At 33.6% G+C, this 17,744-nt stretch overlaps 1 protein-coding gene across 3 annotated transcripts; it reads right to left on the reverse strand.

Moving 5' to 3' along the window:
* Positions 1–1,251: 1,251 nt before the first annotated feature.
* On the reverse strand, positions 1,252–14,337 carry LOC18050041 (dynamin-2A). 3 transcript variants are annotated; one of them, XM_006441703.2, is made up of 22 exons: positions 13,805–14,336; positions 13,454–13,504; positions 13,250–13,370; positions 12,683–12,775; positions 9,891–9,952; positions 9,586–9,703; positions 9,018–9,351; positions 8,305–8,452; positions 7,249–7,350; positions 7,023–7,142; positions 6,504–6,587; positions 6,253–6,380; positions 5,512–5,596; positions 5,231–5,369; positions 4,099–4,175; positions 3,794–3,850; positions 3,185–3,332; positions 2,942–3,093; positions 2,691–2,804; positions 2,539–2,606; positions 2,219–2,391; positions 1,252–1,747 (listed from the first exon to the last, which is right to left on the reverse strand). In XM_006441703.2, exons 1-22 carry the CDS (start codon positions 13,949–13,951, stop codon positions 1,503–1,505), a joined length of 2,766 nt encoding a protein of 921 aa, XP_006441766.1. In that variant the 5' UTR covers positions 13,952–14,336; the 3' UTR covers positions 1,252–1,502. The 3 variants fall into 3 exon arrangements, with proteins under 3 accessions (XP_006441766.1, XP_024043446.1, XP_024043447.1); XM_024187678.1 differs by having other exon boundaries at positions 1,252–1,750; XM_024187679.1 differs by lacking the exons at positions 2,219–2,391; positions 2,539–2,606 and having other exon boundaries at positions 13,805–14,337.
* Positions 14,338–17,744: the final 3,407 nt, after the last annotated feature.

Here is a 17,744-nt window from a genome sequence, read left to right on the forward strand (position 1 = left end):
ATATGGCTACATTTTTTAGTGCATATTCCTTAAAAAATTTTGCGAAAAAAAAGGTTATAGTAAAAGGAATCAAATTAATTTATTTTATTTAACGGTCTGAACTCAATGTGTCTAAAAATTTTAACTTCAGTATGTCTGAAAATTTTTGCTTCATAATTTATTCGTGTATATTTCCACGCCGCAATGTAGAAAGTACAATTATTTATGATTTTCAGCTATTACCTTAATGCCTTTCGTTTTTCTAATTTGTTTGTTTAACAAATTTGCTCTCTTGGCTCTCCTCTTTAAGCTTTGCCGAGATTTAAAAAGAAAAAAAAAGAAAAAGAAATAAATAAATCCCTAATAGGATTGAGTCAATACTATATTGCAATTATTAAAAGAAATTGTACAAGGAAAATGTTCATATACAAGTCACGAAATTACGTTACAAAAATATTAATATATATAATACAAAATTAATTGGAGTCTACTACATTTATTCTATAATTTGGATGTTTAAATTAAAAAAAATTATATTAAAAGAATATACCAGATTAATATTTAAGTGAACACATTAATTTCACAAATCATTTTATAAGAAGAAATCTCAAATTTACTTGTAACTATCATTGCAAATTAAGAGAGAAAAACTAAGAGCTACAGTCATTCTCAAATTGTTCGCACCATAAGTCATAACCATCGGCAATGACTGTCTAGTGTATAGGCTTTTGCGTCTGTCCGCGGGCTCTAACGAAAATAATCTATTAACTTGTTGCAGTTTGATAAGAGATAGATTACTTCAAAATTTTTAAAAAAAAATACATAAATAAACCATTATACTCGTACAGTTACAGACTAACTGAGGTGCATAAAAATTAGTTGATAAAAATAAAATAAAAATTAAACAAATAATGTAGAGGGAAAACATATTAAATATGCCCCGTATGATGGCCACCTTGATTCACTAAATCAATAACAATCAAAAGAGTTAGTTATATTATAATGAGACACCAATTACTGTCAAAAAAAAAAAAAAAAAAAAAACTAATCGCCAAGCAACATCCCAACTCAGAAATACAACAAAAAGTTGCATCTTTAATAGAGAAGTAGATATATGAAATATTTTTATATCTCTCCCCTTACAAGAATTTTCCAAATGATACAAAGCCAAAAGTCCAAAAGCATATATCCAGAACTGACACAAACAAATACAACTATACCGTCGTCCAAAAATGAGGGGAGGAGCAAAAAGCAAAAGCAAAAACAAAAACAAAATAATGAATAGAAGAATATGATAAATGGAATTCAAATACACTTTGAATTCATAGTTCTGACAAGGGGCAAGCCGTAAAATCCTGACTTTCAGCTCAGGAACTATAGTCCTATTTACACAAAGCACCCTCTTTTGAAGATTCTAAAGAAGTGATTAACCAACTACTGGAATCATGAGTGGTTAAGCAGGCCTTCACTCACTAAAAATATGCAGAGAAAATATGAATTGTCAACCAAAATCTGTAAGCCACCTAAAAGTACTTGGAGCCTGACTGTGTTGGTGGCGGAGGCGGCGGCACCCGATTAGGAGTACGACGACTGCCCGAGTTTGAACCAGATCTCACATCACCATTCTCAGCTGGATCACTGTAACGCCGGCTGTGACCATTGGATGCAGACCGAGAGTAGCTGCGAAGGCTTACAGGTCCATTGGCAGCAGCATCAAATGCGGATCTCCAGTCATCACCTGATGCGGCACTTGTTCTAGGGCTGCTTTCTGCATATTACATAACCCAATACTTCCATCATCAAAATGTTTCAAATAGAGATTTAACAAAGTAACATTTTAAAATCAAAATGACGGTCTTATAAAAAAAAACATTTTTAATTAAATGGTACAAATAAATAAAAATTTTAAAATCCAATGGTACAAACAAATCAATCTAACAATCTTTTGTCAGAAAGTAGCTCAATAGTAAGACAGTTCAAGCAATTAATAGGTTTGGTTAGCATTTCTTGAGTGTCACCTGAGAAACCTTTCCAATAATCAAACAGTAGATTAATTCAAGTTCAGAACAAAATTTTTAATTCCAAAATCAGCAAACAATTAGGTTAAGAAAAGATCCACTGTCATTAGACTATAGATATTTACTCAAAAGTTCAATGTTATAATTTTTTAAACAGACAAAAGGGAAATGTTAAATTGAACAATTTTTTCCACTTGGTATATGAACAAAAGACCACGTACCTGCACCACCACCGTCCGACCAGTTAGAGGCAGCAGCCGCTCGGTTGTCATGAATGCTAAGTTGGCGGGTTAGTTTAGACAGGAGTTCAGACTGTTTCTGATAGCGATCCCTCCTACGCTTCACATTCTGGTCCTCCTGAAGCAGCTCTTCAATCCTTGCCGTGCTTTGTGCACTACCCAAGGTAAAATACAAATTATGTTAGCATCAATCAGCTTTCTAAACAAAATTTCAATAATGTTACCATATATTGAATCCATGCACAATTACTACAAACAAAATTATCATTAATTGATAAGAGAGAAATAAGAAAGCCATCAACCTGACGGAGCTATATAACTGATTCAACATGTCTTCCTTCGCTTTCTCGACTTGGCAAAGTACAACTGCCTGCTCAACCATTGACAAAAATATCAGATCTATTAAGTAACCAACTGAAAATATTAAATTGGCAAAGTTAAGGAATGAGCTTACTTTGGGCACATTAGCAGCTAAACTATTCAAAACTGCTTCAACGTAACCTCGTACTTCTTGAGACATCCATCGAAGTTCTTCCTCAGGGTCAGCAGGTCTTCGAGCCATTGTATCCTAGAAAAACCACCAAGAAAAGAAATTAACACTCGATCACAATTTCTATGCATATGCAAAAGGAACAACATCCTTCACAGGTACGTAGCTCTTTACTTCAAAATTTGTATTGCAAAGTTAAGAGAGTTTAAACTCACAAGAGAACCATCAGAAAGACTCTGACGCATCGTATGACCACTTTCAGCAACTCTAACAAGTCCTCCCCTAGCTTGAATAACTTTGCTTATCTTGTTTATCCATTCCGCCTTATCAGCGGTGCTCTCAGCTTTCAAAACAACAGCATTGTGGGCTGCAAGATAAAGGCAGATCAATTTGAAAAAATGAATAAAAAAAGAAAATTTACCGCCAGAGGAACTCCATGATTTAAACATAAAGAATACCTTTCAGAACAGTTTTATAAGGAATTTTGCTAGTAATCTTAAATACAAGACTTGGTGCTTTCCCAGAATCAGGTCCATTAGCCTTTTTATCCTTCGAACTTTTTGCTGGAGGTTCCTCCTCCTCCGGAATCTCCTCAATATTACATTCCTGCGCCAGCAAATGTACATAGATTATTGCGAAGTAAGATGAAAAACAGCTCAAAACAGAAGCTACTTGGTAAAATATTGAAAGTAACATCCAAAGGAATGAACACTGGGTAGCATGTATCCGAAGAAAACTAAGAAAAAGCTTAAAAAATTTTACTAGCAGTTTGTAAAACTAAGAAAAAGCTTAAAATATTTTACTTGAAGTTCGTTAGTATGTGAGGCAACTGTTAACTTGTTAAATTTATTATTGGCCATCTTTATCCATTTTAACTTAGAAAGTGTTCCTATTGCAGTAATAAGGCAAACTTCATTGATAAAGGTTATTTATAGGCCTATTCATATACAACTTACTCCTGCCCAGCCAGTAAGATGGCAATAAACTACAAAATGGTGAAAAAAGGTTGTGACAATAGAATAAATAATATAATACCAAAACTGAAACAGAGTAGTAATTCTCCATACCTCCAAAGCAATGACACCACGAAAATGCCTTTCCTCTTGCTTTTTGGTGTAGCCCAGCTGTCAAACAAAGGATGATTGAGATTAAATCATGCCTATCATAACAGTGTCCTATATTTCTTTAATGCAAAAACATAAAAAATAAGAGAATGGAGGCTAGAATGTAACTCATTTTAAAAATTTTATAATGCTAAAATCATTTAACAAAGGTTAGATACCATGCCCAAAAGCACCTAAAACATCTGAATAGCATTACTACTCCATGTCTAAAAAATGTAAGCGTATGGGACAAAATGTTAATTACAAACCTTTCCAGTCTTCTCATTCAGAACAAACCATCGCTTGCTCCATCCATTAGTTTTTGCACTTTTCTTCAACAAGAAACCTGGACAACAAAAAATAGTCACAAACTTCTAAATATAAATTTGTGAAAAAAAAATCATTTAAGCAATTAAGTAATTTCATCTAGAGGGGGATTAACATGCCTTTATCCATAAACTGCTGGGATATGAAGCATGCATGCAAGGATTTCAAAGGCATTCCACAAATACTAATGAGATATACCAAAATTATTAAATAGCTAATTATCTGCTACAACAGTATATAGTATTGGGCAGCAGTTGCAAGTTTCCTGGTTTTCAACTTGTATGCAGGCACTTTATGGCTTGATGAAAAAGTAATGAAGGTTTAAGACAATGTCAAGATACACATCCAGGACCAACCCTACTTAATACTACTTTAGCAATCAGAGACTTGTCCCACAAATTGGAATCTACAATTTTCCATCCAGGCAATATATGATGTATTTTATCTACTCTTAACTTTGCTCATACTGAATTCAGGCATCTATTCCTCCAAATGCAGTCCAAGGAACAAAATGAACAAGCCAATGCAGCATAAGCTAGAAGACCATGACACAGCCAAGAAAGAGTTTGATGTTCAAAACTTCATCCACCCCCATGAATCTCGGCTTATTTCAACACAAGCAACAGCAAGGTTACCCCCAGAGAATCGGAAAGCAGTATAGTGATATTCAAATGATTCTGGTGAATGACTATGAATGCAAAAGATTCCAGTCAATGACGTACCACAGGTATTGTTATAGATCAAATGCATTCAAGGTTAATAGACTAACGACTCAAGCCCATCTAGTAACCCATGATCATTTCTTTCAATAGATTAAAAATGTTTGTTTAAATATCTTTCAATGAAGGCCTCCATCAGGACTTAAAATCATAACAATTCCGGAAAGTCAAGAGACTATTAACCAGACCTAAAAGATCTTTCACTCAAATAAAAGGAAAAGATAGACAGCCTTCTGAATTCAGTAATCATTGACACAATAATGAAACACCACACAACACACAGCAAAAACAACATTAAGAAGAAAAATTCAGTAAAGCCTAATAACATAAGATGCAGACAGTTTTTTCCACAAACCTGCTGTTATTTCTCCTTCAGGGCCTGCAGTCTTTAAAGCAGAAGCTTCATTTGCTTCTTTCTCTGCTTGACTGGATTTATCCTTCATTGCTTTTAAACTTCCACCAGTTTGCTGACCACCTGTTTGAGGACTGGTTGCCTGAAGGAGAATATATGGAAAAACGTAAAGTAGAGATTTAAATGTGTTTCTTAAGGAGAAATTAAAAGGAACTAGTGCCTCCTCAGTATGTCCCATCCTCCTCATGTCATACTCCAATTACATCAGGAAAAGGACATCGTACCCTATTCAGTATTGCTTGTTCTGCCTCATTTGCTTTCTTCGAAGATCGCGTCTTCACCTCCTCCTCTCGCCGCTGTCTTTCCATCCTAAAAAAATAAATAGATTACGCAATAAGCATGGTGCACAGGACTTTCAGGAAAGAACTTAGAGAAGAAATAAATAGTAATGCTAAGCAACCATTAGTCCCAAAGGCTTAAACTAATAGAAGAGGCCCAAACAACTGAGTTTAAACTAAAAAACACTGGTTTCATGCATAGAGAATTTGATATCATCTGGAACCAAACCCACACAAACACAATCGGATCTAAACACTAGGCCGACTGACAACAAAAGTCAAATACAAAACTGCTAGCTTTAAGTTGATAGGAAAATACCCAACAATAGTATTTAAACTAATAAATACCAAATTTTCTAAATTCGTGGAGTTGCATTTGCATGCATTCAAAACTCAGCTCATGCAAAATTGGGGAGAGAGAAGAAATAAACTCTATGGCATTAATTTCAGAAAAGTTCGTAGTGTGAGCATTTTCTAAGCATGATGTTCCAGAAATCAATATTGACAAGCCATCCCACAACAAGAACTCAGATCCAGATATCCGGAAGACAATGTTGCACATATCTCAAATATATCAAAGAAGTTCAATCATATCACAGCTTGACATAACTACGTAAAATAAACCACAATCATATCACAGCTTGACATAACTACGTAAAATAAACCAGCCAAACATTTTGAGAATACCTCCTCTGCACCAAACGAATGAAATGTTGGGGAGGGACAAAAGCTCTCTCCATGTCAACTAGTGCAACCACCATCTTTCTTGCTTCATTCTTAAACCCATCTAAAGCAGCACTTGCAATGCCCACAACCTTGTAAAAGTTTCAAACCATTCAACTATTGTCACACGGAAAAGGAAATTTGAACCACATATAGGTCTAATCATGTACAAATGCAGAAAAACTATTGTGACACATAATCAAAAGCGGCCATACCTCTCTCTTAAAAGGAGGATATCTTCCCAGGCCTGGTGTAGCATTTGCAGAAGCAGAAACTATATCAACCAGAACACGGTGTACCTGTTTTACCAGTCAGCCAGGAACTATATCAGTCAGCAGAAACAATAATTGCTTGAGATTTTCACTGCCATCCATACAGAAAATTGGGTAAAAGACATCAAATGACCTGATGTACCTATTCTAGAAAAACAAATTTTAAGAATATCTGACCTCTCAAGTCAAATAAAAGTTGACAAATCCTTCTTATTGAACCTGAAGTCCTTGTCATTAGTTAAGCATTTTCTTGCGGAACAAAAAGAACATAAAATGTAGTGCCTCAGAAAAATATTAAAAGGTGTATCATTTGGATGTCCATATCATGCATCCAACAGAGAGCATACTATTGACTAACAATACTATGAAGGAACCATATGTTAAGGCCAAATCAAAAAATTTAACATTCAACATCATAAAAAGAGAAAAAGGGTAAAATCTTTATATACATGGCTCCATTACCTCATCAACACAAAGACGAGAGGGTTCTTTTGCAAGCTCCAGGACACCTTTGATCAAAGATCTCAAACCCTTTTCAGGGGATATTAGATATGGTTGATAGCCATCCGCTTCTAACACAATCTGATAAGAAATGAATATGAGAAGATCAATGCAAATGCAAAATCTAAAAAATTATGAGATATACAACAGGAACACAATAGATATAAGCAATAGAGCACCAACATACCCTCTTGACATTATTAATATCAAAATGTCTGTCCAAAGGAAGCTGTTTGATCCTGTTCGGGAAATTCCCCTCAAAACTGGCAACAATTTTCCAACCAGAACCCTGCATTGATATAATGTTATGAGAACTAATATCTCAAAAAATCAGTATCCTATACTTTTCAGTTAGTGACGGAGGAAAATACCGTAGGCCACTCAAAAAAGCACGACCAGAATCACTAGCCAATAAAAACAGAGAGCAGGACACTAAACAAAGTTTGGATACATTAACTATTTTAATTAGAAGAAGTACTGATACTTAGAGATTTATCAATTAGACATGGCCCGAAACTTATAAGTAAGAAAAAGGGAAAAATAATAAAAGACCAAAGGAACAGAACAAGCATGAATTACCAATTAGATCCATTTTTAGTTAACCAAATTTGGATCATAAAAAGGGCCTTCCTCATACTACCATATGAACTTCCAACACTTGGAATCCAACCCCTACATTTCCATGACCAGACACACTCGTCAACCAAAAAAGCTTCAGAGAGCAAAAACAACTTTAGAGGAGCTACCTGGAACTAATAAGGTTACAATGACAGCAAAGCAGACATCAACCCCTCCTCAGCTGACTTAGTAAAAACAAGCACTACCTCTAAGCACTTGAATAGGTTTGAAAAAATCATTTCTCCTACAAAAGACCCCTAGTCTCTGCCAGCTTCACACATTCCATTAGGTAGAAGCAGTATCCACATTATACATTAAGAAGCTTCTCATTAGAGGTCCAAGGACCAGGTAAACTTCTACAATGAGAGGGATTACAAATTGATAAAAGTAATGGAGCTCACTTCCATCTAATTTTATGGAAGGCTTTCAATTCCAGAGGTGATAGTATCACAATCCCATCTCTTACAATATTTCCTCCAAATCTCTATATAGAGCTTTTTCTTGTACACAATAATTTACACTATTATTGAAAAACAAATTGAGAAATCAAAACAATATAAGCAAACCAAGAAAGAAGACATGTGCTACATGAAAGTCACCAAGCACAAAAACAAAAATAACTCACCTCACCAGTTGTAATGTGTTGCAGAAACTTATCCTCAAATTCACGACAAAGCTCCAAAGCCAAAGATCTTGTGCCCTCAGCACTCTGGACCATCTGCTCACCAAGCCGCACTAACTCATCCTGAACTATTTGAGACTTTCCTTGTAATCTGCACAGATATACGTAATAAAGGAGTTACCATAACTGGAAGAAGTACCCATATCCTTCATAAAGGAAAAACTGAATACATATTTACTCATTAAGCTGGGTCATGAAAAAGGGTCAAGGAATAATTAATTATATGAATTAAGATATCCTTATTTTCAATTTTAACTCCCACTGAACGGCGTTTATTAACTACAATGCAAAGTGCAAGACAAAGAGTTATAGAGGTGATAGAAGTTAAAAAATAATAATAATATATAATAACAACAATAATCATCGTCTTCTAACCATCGAAGACAAGTACAAGCATGATGATTAGTAATGACATGCCTACCAGGCAGAAGAGAAATTTTAATGGTTAAATGTATCTCGAACTTCCTATTGCCAAGTTCTCACAATCCATTTGCGACAGTAAAACAAGTTCCAAAGATCTAAGTGTGTTCAAGAAAATCATTTTCATGCGTCAAAAAAGAAAAAAAAAAGAAAAAAAGAATACAACTTTCCAAAGATAAACTAAAACATGTGTAAAATTAAAACATTTCGTGCAGCATGTGGAAATCATTTAATACCCAGAGAGGACGTTTGGCACCCGGACTTTCATACGCTTGCGGATCTGCTGAGCCAAAGCATCCACCAATGCTATTCTGCCTAACTTACTCTGAGGAGCACCAGTCAATATAGACTTAAGAGACTCACTTTCTGCCCTCCAAGCAGTTTCTAAGGAGCTCTCAGATCCAGACTGAGCAGTAGCTATTGATACTGATTGACCAATTAATGCAACCCACGAAATGTCAGCTGTTTTTGGTGGACCTTGATTTAACAGGAGAGCCTGCACAGCAGCAAGAGCTTTTTGGTCTGCAGAAGCTTGATCTATTTTACTTATTACACCAACAGTTCTGGTTCCTGACGTTAACAAAATAAGCTCCCAAATTAGCGAGATAAAGAATTAACAAGGAAACAGTCATGATAGCAATAGGAAGGAGAAGGTAGAGTTACATTCCTCCAACTTCAAAGGATGCACCAAAAAATGTACTAGTGTGCCAAAGATTATGAAAATCATAAATAGCACATCTTTTGATTTACAAATCAAAAACTTTGACAGTAAAATTAGAGGTATAAAAATGTTAAGCATATTACCATCTCCGTCAAATTCCTTGGCAACTCTAAGAGCTCGAGATGAAGCAATTTCAGGCGCTTGGGCAGCAGGAATAATCACTAGTAAAATTGCATCATTGTGCTCGGCATATTCACTAACCTATGAGGGACATCACAAAATTATTGTTACTAACTTATAAGTTACCAACCATAATTCACAAGCAAAGAACAGACCACATCTTTCCATCATTGAAAACACAAGCAAATAACATCTATCAAATAAATATATAATGGGACACATCAATATTTAGAGCATCAAGGTCTAAAAAAATTAAACAAACCCTCACCAACGAATCGTCCATTATTCGTTGATCCAATCCAGGCAAGTCAATTAATTTCAATGGTGGCGCTGCAAAATCAAGACCCCCAAAAAAAAAAAACCATTAGATAAGGCACCAAAAAAGTTAATAAACCATTTGCAAAACACCGTGCCATTAAACGAATCAAGCAACTGTAATCCACAGCACATACAAGGAGCTCAGTCCCTGTAGTGATTAAAATTCAGCATGATTATAACAGCAGATTACAAAAGCTTTATATAGCTGCATGCAATATGGCAATTTTGAAGAGAACCGAACCAACATGATTTCAGACTGCCAAATTTCAAAGTATAAATTGTACCTTGACAACAGAGCCAGTTCATCCCAATTCCAAAGTCATTCTATAAAATACTCAAACCACAGATATTCTACAAGATGATATGCTTCATGGAGCTAACCTACAAGAGCCCCCAAAATTGGAGCTTTTTTTTTAAAAAAAACGATAAGATGGAAATTATGCTCATAAAATATCTCTCATGCTAAAAGTTATAATTCAAGGATTATCAACTGCACTTGGACATTATTCTGAATTTCTAAGGCATGCTAACAATATGCAACTTTTTCCTTTTTCCTCTCAGCTCGATCTCACGAATGATTAAAGAACTACTATATAGAGGGCAGTACTCTCGTGGGGGAAGCACTGACTAGAATAATAAATTAAGCAAATATTTGGCGGCCAAACCTGTCAATTCCAATTCAATGATGGTTACTTGAATTTCTTATCAGCATTGCATTCTGTAAATGATTGAATAAATAAGATGCTAGCTAAGAACTTATTTAAAACCTCAAACCACACCAATGTTCATGTTGTCACGTGGTTATTTTACCCGTGTAGAAAAGAAAGAACCCTTGATATGATAGATGACTCACAAGGTGGAAGCTCCTCCTCCCTCATAATTCAAAGTTTCTACTCATTAAAAATCTTAAGCAATACAGAATCCTGTTCTTAAAGGTTTCAAACAAAATTTCAAGACATGATTAAGAGACAAGTTTCAATGAGACAAGTTTCAATTTAAAAAGCATGAAATATCATCCATCATGAGCGCCCGATCCAACATCCACATTCCCAACCTATTGCTTAGCCTTCCCATATTACCTTTTTGATGGCTAACAAGCTGAAGATTAGAACAAGAGAATTCAGTGTAAGAAAAGAAGAAGGGTTCAAACACATGAAGAATGTCTTTACTCAACAAAGGACAACGGCTTAGGGCATAGCAATATAAACCCCACCTCTTCTTCCAGCAGGTATTCTACTTCCTATTTTAGCACATATAGACAAAGAACACTGACAGCTCGCAACGACCTGCATTATGGTCCAAGACATTCTCTAAAGTTCAAACAGAACCTTAGCTATAGAATCATCAATATTAGCTGCCCTTCATATAGCACTTATCAAAGTTCCTAATCAATTTTTGAACCATATAAAAAGTCAAGCCTCTGGCTCAAGATAACATAAGAGGAAAATCCAAGTCTGCAGAAGTTTGAGGTCACTAGGATCATCTTAGGGTCAAGCAACCTTGATTGCCAGTGCAGGTTCCCAGGTGGCCTGGTCTGCTAGGAACAACAGTGCAAAGGATGGCCAAAAGGAAGCGGCATTTCACAATCTTCGACAGTCTATTTCCATTTAATATGATTATTATCTATTAAAAATTAATAAAAATATGTTCTCTAAGGTTCAAATAGAACTTTAGCTATAGAATCATCAATATTAGCTGACCTAATCATCACCATCAATATAGCACATATTGAAGTCCCTAATCAATTCTTCAACCATGTAAAAATCAAGTCTGCAGAAGTTTGAGGTCACTAGAATCATCTTAGGGTAAAGCAGCCTTGATTGCCCGTGCAGGTTCTCATGTGGCCTGGTCTGCTAGAAACAACAGTGCGAAGGATGGCCAAGAAGGAAGCAGTATTTCACACAGTCTACTCCATCAGATGATATTATTAAAATTAGTAAAATCTGCCTCTCAACTATCAATTTGAATAGAATTGACCCAGTACTCAGCCAAAATCAAATGTATTTCTAATGAATTATCACACATCAAAAACGAGGTATCATCTAATCTCCAGAATTGCAGATCATTTGCAAATGAACGATCACACATCAAAAACAAGGTAATATCTAATCTCCAAAAATGGAGGTCATTTGCAATTAGATTCTCATCATTGATGTAATTGTTTCAAAGTTTTGATGGTTTTTGGTCTTCTACACTATAGGGAAGATTTTAGTTTGCCGACATCTGGTTCACTTCCGTAATCCCTATTCACTTCTATTTCTATAAATTTCACCCTGACGCGATCTGATATTTTTTGTCGTAAAACAACCTCTCAAATTATTAAAATGTAAAAATGAAAAACCCTTGTTCAAGGCCTATGACAAATTAACTGTCAATAAAACTTAAAATTAAATTGATCTATTCGCAAGATTTCTAGTGCTTTCATCATCGTGGTCTCCCACTCAACACACTTGCCGAGAGGATCAAGGGTACCTGGTCATTCTATTCTGTGGGTGTTTTAATTTTAAAATTTCTCTTAGCACCAACATATTGTAATCATATTAGCAATTAACAATTAGCAATTACAGTAACTTATCTTTTATGATCATCTATTTTTTAATATAATGCAGCACAAAAAACTATTCGGCCAAATTAATTTTGGAAACATAATCAAACAACTATAATGCAGATAGTAGCATAAGATTAGAGAGAGAGAGAGAAAGAGAGAAGGCTGTAAAATAGTGTAAATAGTAAATGACTCACCTGTACTTGTCCGTAGCTTCAGATATATTTCATCTCGACTCTTGCCAGAGGCACCCTTGCTAAGCCTATCTTGTAAAGAATGCCGTAAGGCACCTGCAAAACAATGATAATATAGAATGTGAAAATGACTGAATGAAACCTACACAAAAATATCTGCTACTACTCCTAACTTCACCACAGACCCCTCCATCAAATTCGTTTTCCTTAGAGATCAACTGCAATTAAAATTCTGGCCATATGCATATAAAGTTTAGCTTCAATTATAAAATCAATCAAGAAAATCCAAAAGGTTGTATTGGCTAGTTAAAAATTTTCAGGTAGCAGTCATAAGAAATGCCGACATCATAAGACTAACACCGCAGTAGAGACAAGTTGCAACTTGAAACCCAGTGGCTCAGAAAGCAAATCAGAACAGTGTGAATTTTCAAAGGAGGTGTCTGATATTCCTAGCGTCAAGTAACCAAAAATCAAATTGGAAAAAAATAAATCAATAAATAAGAACCATAGTAAAAAAGATACATCATGTGCTGTTACTATAATAAAGATGTATCGTGCGCTGTTACTAACTTGCAGAAACTTGTTGAGACTTGTTGTCAATTTGCAAAATAATTGATTTGCTGCTCAGAGCACCATCCTTATGCAAATCAATGCTTATCGGAGCACGTGTAGCACCATTTTCACCAGTGGGCTGCATAGAAACAAAAATAAAAACTCAAATCAAAAGTAAAACTCAAAAAACTAGCTTAAAACCCCTCAAGAAATCGAACTTACCAGAACCGGATGGCCAATTAAACTGTTCAAAACAGCAGATTTCCCAGCTCCCTAACAAATTTGTGCAAAAACAAAGAAGAAAAAAATACCCAGAGTCACCAATTACTGAAAGCATCACCAGTCCAAAGCAAAATTTTAGTGAATATAAAACACTCAACTAATCAGCAGTTACCGAACCAAACCGCAGCAACTAAAAGTAATTTCTCATGACTTACAATCAAATCAACTTAAGTAAAACGATTAGATTCACTTGATCGCATCAGATATTTACAGTTCCAGCAGAGATCCAATCAAAAATCCTTATTATTACTCAATCAAACAACTCATAAACCCTTAGAAAAATGAACTTACAACATTGCCGAGAGCGACGACGTTTAGAAAAGTTGAACTCCTTCTAGAACTCGAACTAGAGTTTTCATCAACATCTTCGTCGGCAAGTAAAGCCGCAGCTTGCCTCATCGAATCCGACAACTGACTCAGTTCCTCGATCGCCTCCATTGATTAAGTTACTGAAGCTTCCAAATCTGATAGTTCAAAGTCAGTAAAGGAGATCGATCGATTCGAATTCGACTGAATCGAATCAAATCGAACCGAATCGAATCAGAAACCCTAGATCTGGTGATTTTGGGGAAGATTTGTGAAAGTTTTGAAAAGGGCGAGAAAGAGAGAGGAAAAGGAACAGAAAAGAAATGAAATGAAATGAAATGAAGAGAAGAGACAAGACGACGACGTACAAGGCGAAGAAATGAAGAAGAATCCTCTCTCTTTCTTTTCTCTCTCTAGTGTTTTGAAATTGAATTGAATTTTCTACTCTCTCTTGCTGCTGTTTTTGAATCTTGTGCTAACGCGATTGTTTTTTTTTTTTTTTAATTTCTTTTTTTTTTCAAATTTTCAGTTTCCTTAATGGGTGGCCCGGTGGAGCTTGTGACTTGTGAGGACGGTTGGAGACTATTCTAGTGTTTGTTGCTGCTGTGGGTTATTTACAGTGAAGTCCCTCTTAATTTCATTTTACTACAAACTTTTAGAAGTTTCTCATTGTTTTACCTTTGATCAAATTGATAGTTTATTTAATTGAATTTAAAATGAGTATTATCCTCTACAATTCAAATAAAAAAATTGGAAACAAAATTATAAACAAGTTTTTTTTTCTCCCATCTAAAAGCTAATTAGACTTTTATGATCAATAAACACAAAAAGAAGATTTAGCAATCCAAATTATTCAATCATAATTATATTTTTGTTAATAATAGTACGAATTAGATTTTCCCCATCAAAATCATTATTTTTAAGTTTCAATGTTTGTTTATGGGTTACTTAAATATACTATTATAGTTTATAGGAGACTAAGAACTTGTTTGATAAATGTTTAAAATGTGAAATTTTATTAGTTTATATTATTTTTTAATTTTGATTGTATGCTTTTGTAAGTTATGTCTAATTTTCAAACATTTACATATAAATAAAAATAAAATTTTGTTACTTTTATATGAATGAAAAAATGTTTGAATGGAAATAAATATTGACCTCGCTTAGAATTGGGGTTAAAAATCAATAAACTGTTTATTTCATAATTTTCAACAAAAATAACATTTAGTAGTAAAATCTGCTTATTTTATAATTTTTTCATTTTGACAGCAGTTTTTAAAAATAAATAAAGAATTTTTTTTCATAAGTAGTTTATTAAATAAGTGACCATCCCTTTTAAAGTTCCTATTTTAACTTTAATATTTTAATTATGTCCTATTTTTCTACACACCCTAACATATAAGCCACTAGATATTATATTATCATTACAATTAAATTACCCCCACAATTACTTTATGTTCTCTCCAATATTAAATATTTGATCCAGTAGGTTCATTTTTTTTTATATTTTACTTTTATTTTCTATTATAATTTTAAATAAGACTTATATATAATTCCATAAATGTTCTTTGAACTATAAATAATTTTACATGATAGTTAACCGTAACATTTAAAATCAATTTCATAACCATGGCTTTTAACTTTCAACATATTTGTATTTTTTCTATAGTCATGGTGTTTATTATAATAAGTTTAATGTGAATGTAACGCATATTATTTTTTTTATTTCATTTGGATTATGTATTAATATGAACTTTTATCATATTTTATGTACCAGAATATAAAGTTCATTAGGTTTTATTTAATTAATTTTGTTCACTTTATATAATTTTGTGTATTTTAAAAGAAAAAGGCATGTCTAAACATTATTAACATACACAAAAAATAAAAGATAATTTAAATTTATGCATGTTTTGGTCATTATATAATAAAATATATTTTTATAATAAAATTTACTAAACACATATATATTGCTTTTCAAACTCATAATAAACTCAACAACATCATTTACCAAACACCAAGCTACTTTTTTTTATCAGCAACTTATTTCAGCCACACAAAAGAAATAACTTATTTAATCAATCATTGCAATCTCAAACTGACCCATTATATTACAAATATATTTATATTTAAATTCTTTTATTTATAAAAATAAAAAATGCCACTTATATTCCGGCATTAAAAAAAAGTATGTAATTAAGATATCGGTATTCAAACCTATTTATTCTTTAGCCAAATTCAAACTTATTCAAATTTAAAAAAAAAAAAACACTACTTAAGAACTAAGCTATTGAATGAGTCATAAAATTATTGTATAACCTACTTAAAATTAATATTAAAGATGTTAAACAATACTTTTTTTTCAATACTAATATACTTATAGATTTAAGATAAAAATTTTGTAGTCCAACTAATATAGCTCTAGTAAATTCAACAATAAGATGACAAATGATAATCCCAATCATTAAAGTTCAAAACTCAAAACTCCTATCAACTCAAGAAATTTTACGAAGTCGATTGGCAATACTTGTGCTTTCAAGATTTAAGGGCACATGATTGAGTCACAACAATAGTTGGGACTCATATTCTTCTCCTAATTTTAATTGGATAGAAGTAAATATATCTTTCACTAGTATGAGTAAAGTAAATAACTCTCCCGCTATTCCACTAATGTGAGGACAGAAATTTAGACTATGTCATAATAGACTTAGATATAAGATAGCCTTTTGAGACCTTTGACCGAGTGGTTAGATATGTGAGAGTAGTAGTTCGAGTCTCCATAAAATATTGTGGGGGGTTTAATTCATTTTTTAATTATTTCATAATTGAGTGGAAACAACATTCTATCTTATGAAATATGAGTCGATAAAAAAAACTCAAAAAAGTGTACCAGTTAAGCTATTTGGCATCTACTATATAATTTTGCACATAATGTGCTAAAATTGTGTATAGAAGGATCACTTTAGTTCCTATCTCAGCATAATACAGTAAGGACCTGATTGATTAATTCAAGAAAACTTTCGGTTTTATAGGTTTAAGAAAACCAGCAGAACTTGGATGTCAATAACCCTTTTTTAATTAATTTTATTTTTCAATTCAATAAACGTTTTAGATGGCCGTCGAGACAATCAACGGTAGAAAATGAATTTAAGGCGAGTTCAGTTGCCGCATTTGATTTAACTTTCGGTGAGAATCCAGGTGTTGATTTGAATTAGTCTTGGCCACGTCATCAAAATTCAAATGCGTAATAACTCAATACAACGCGCACTATGTAATGTTCCACGCCACGTCACCTAAAAGGCTAAAACTCATCTTTGCAATCTTAGAACGGGAACACTTTTCACCACTTTGAATGGAAGCTTCTTAAATTAGGATTTAGCAGTCTGTTTTCTTCAATATCCTTAAATTTAAATCAAATCTTGTCTCAATCTTGATTCCAAAAAGCCTCCAACTTAAAAATCTCTCATATCATCTCAAAAATAAACAAATATATTCAATTTCGAAAATAAAATAAAATAAAATATTTTTTTGTTGTTATAAATTGGTAGCATTAAACTTCTTATCCATGATATTTATAGGGTCCGCCTATGTTGCAATAGTTGCAACGTACCACACTTTTTGTCTCCATTCTAGACAGCCATTGGATGTAAACTAAATGAATCTAATGGTTGAAAATAAAAAGGAGTAAAGGTCTATAGCCGGTTGTAGACAGGTACTGTATAAAATTTATTGACTCTAGTTTTTTTTTTGTTTTTTGAAGAAATATCGACTCTAGTTTGAGAGTCGTCCATCCAAAGATTTTGTACACCCATGCAATTGAGATCATCGAAATCTTTTCCACCCCCAAAAAATCCGATGATTGAAGTGTTTTTCATCCCCAAAAATCGCAATTAGTTTTGGTGTCTCCCAATAAAATCATAAACGA

Source organism: Citrus clementina, unplaced genomic scaffold, assembly GCF_000493195.1.
Source record: "Citrus clementina cultivar Clemenules unplaced genomic scaffold, Citrus_clementina_v1.0 scaffold_3, whole genome shotgun sequence".
NCBI classification, from domain to species: domain Eukaryota; kingdom Viridiplantae; phylum Streptophyta; class Magnoliopsida; order Sapindales; family Rutaceae; genus Citrus; species Citrus x clementina.

Coding starts and splice junctions, on each gene's coding strand:
- LOC18050041 (XM_024187678.1), bottom strand. CDS start 13,951: ATGGAGGCGATCGAGGAACTGAGTCAGTTGTCGGATTCGATGAGGCAA. Junction 2,805..2,941: donor GTCTTTCTGATGGTTCTCTT/GTGAGTTTAAAC, acceptor TGGTTTTTCTAG/GATACAATGGCTCGAAGACC. Junction 1,751..2,218: donor GTCGGACGGTGGTGGTGCAG/GTACGTGGTCTT, acceptor TTATGTAATATG/CAGAAAGCAGCCCTAGAACA.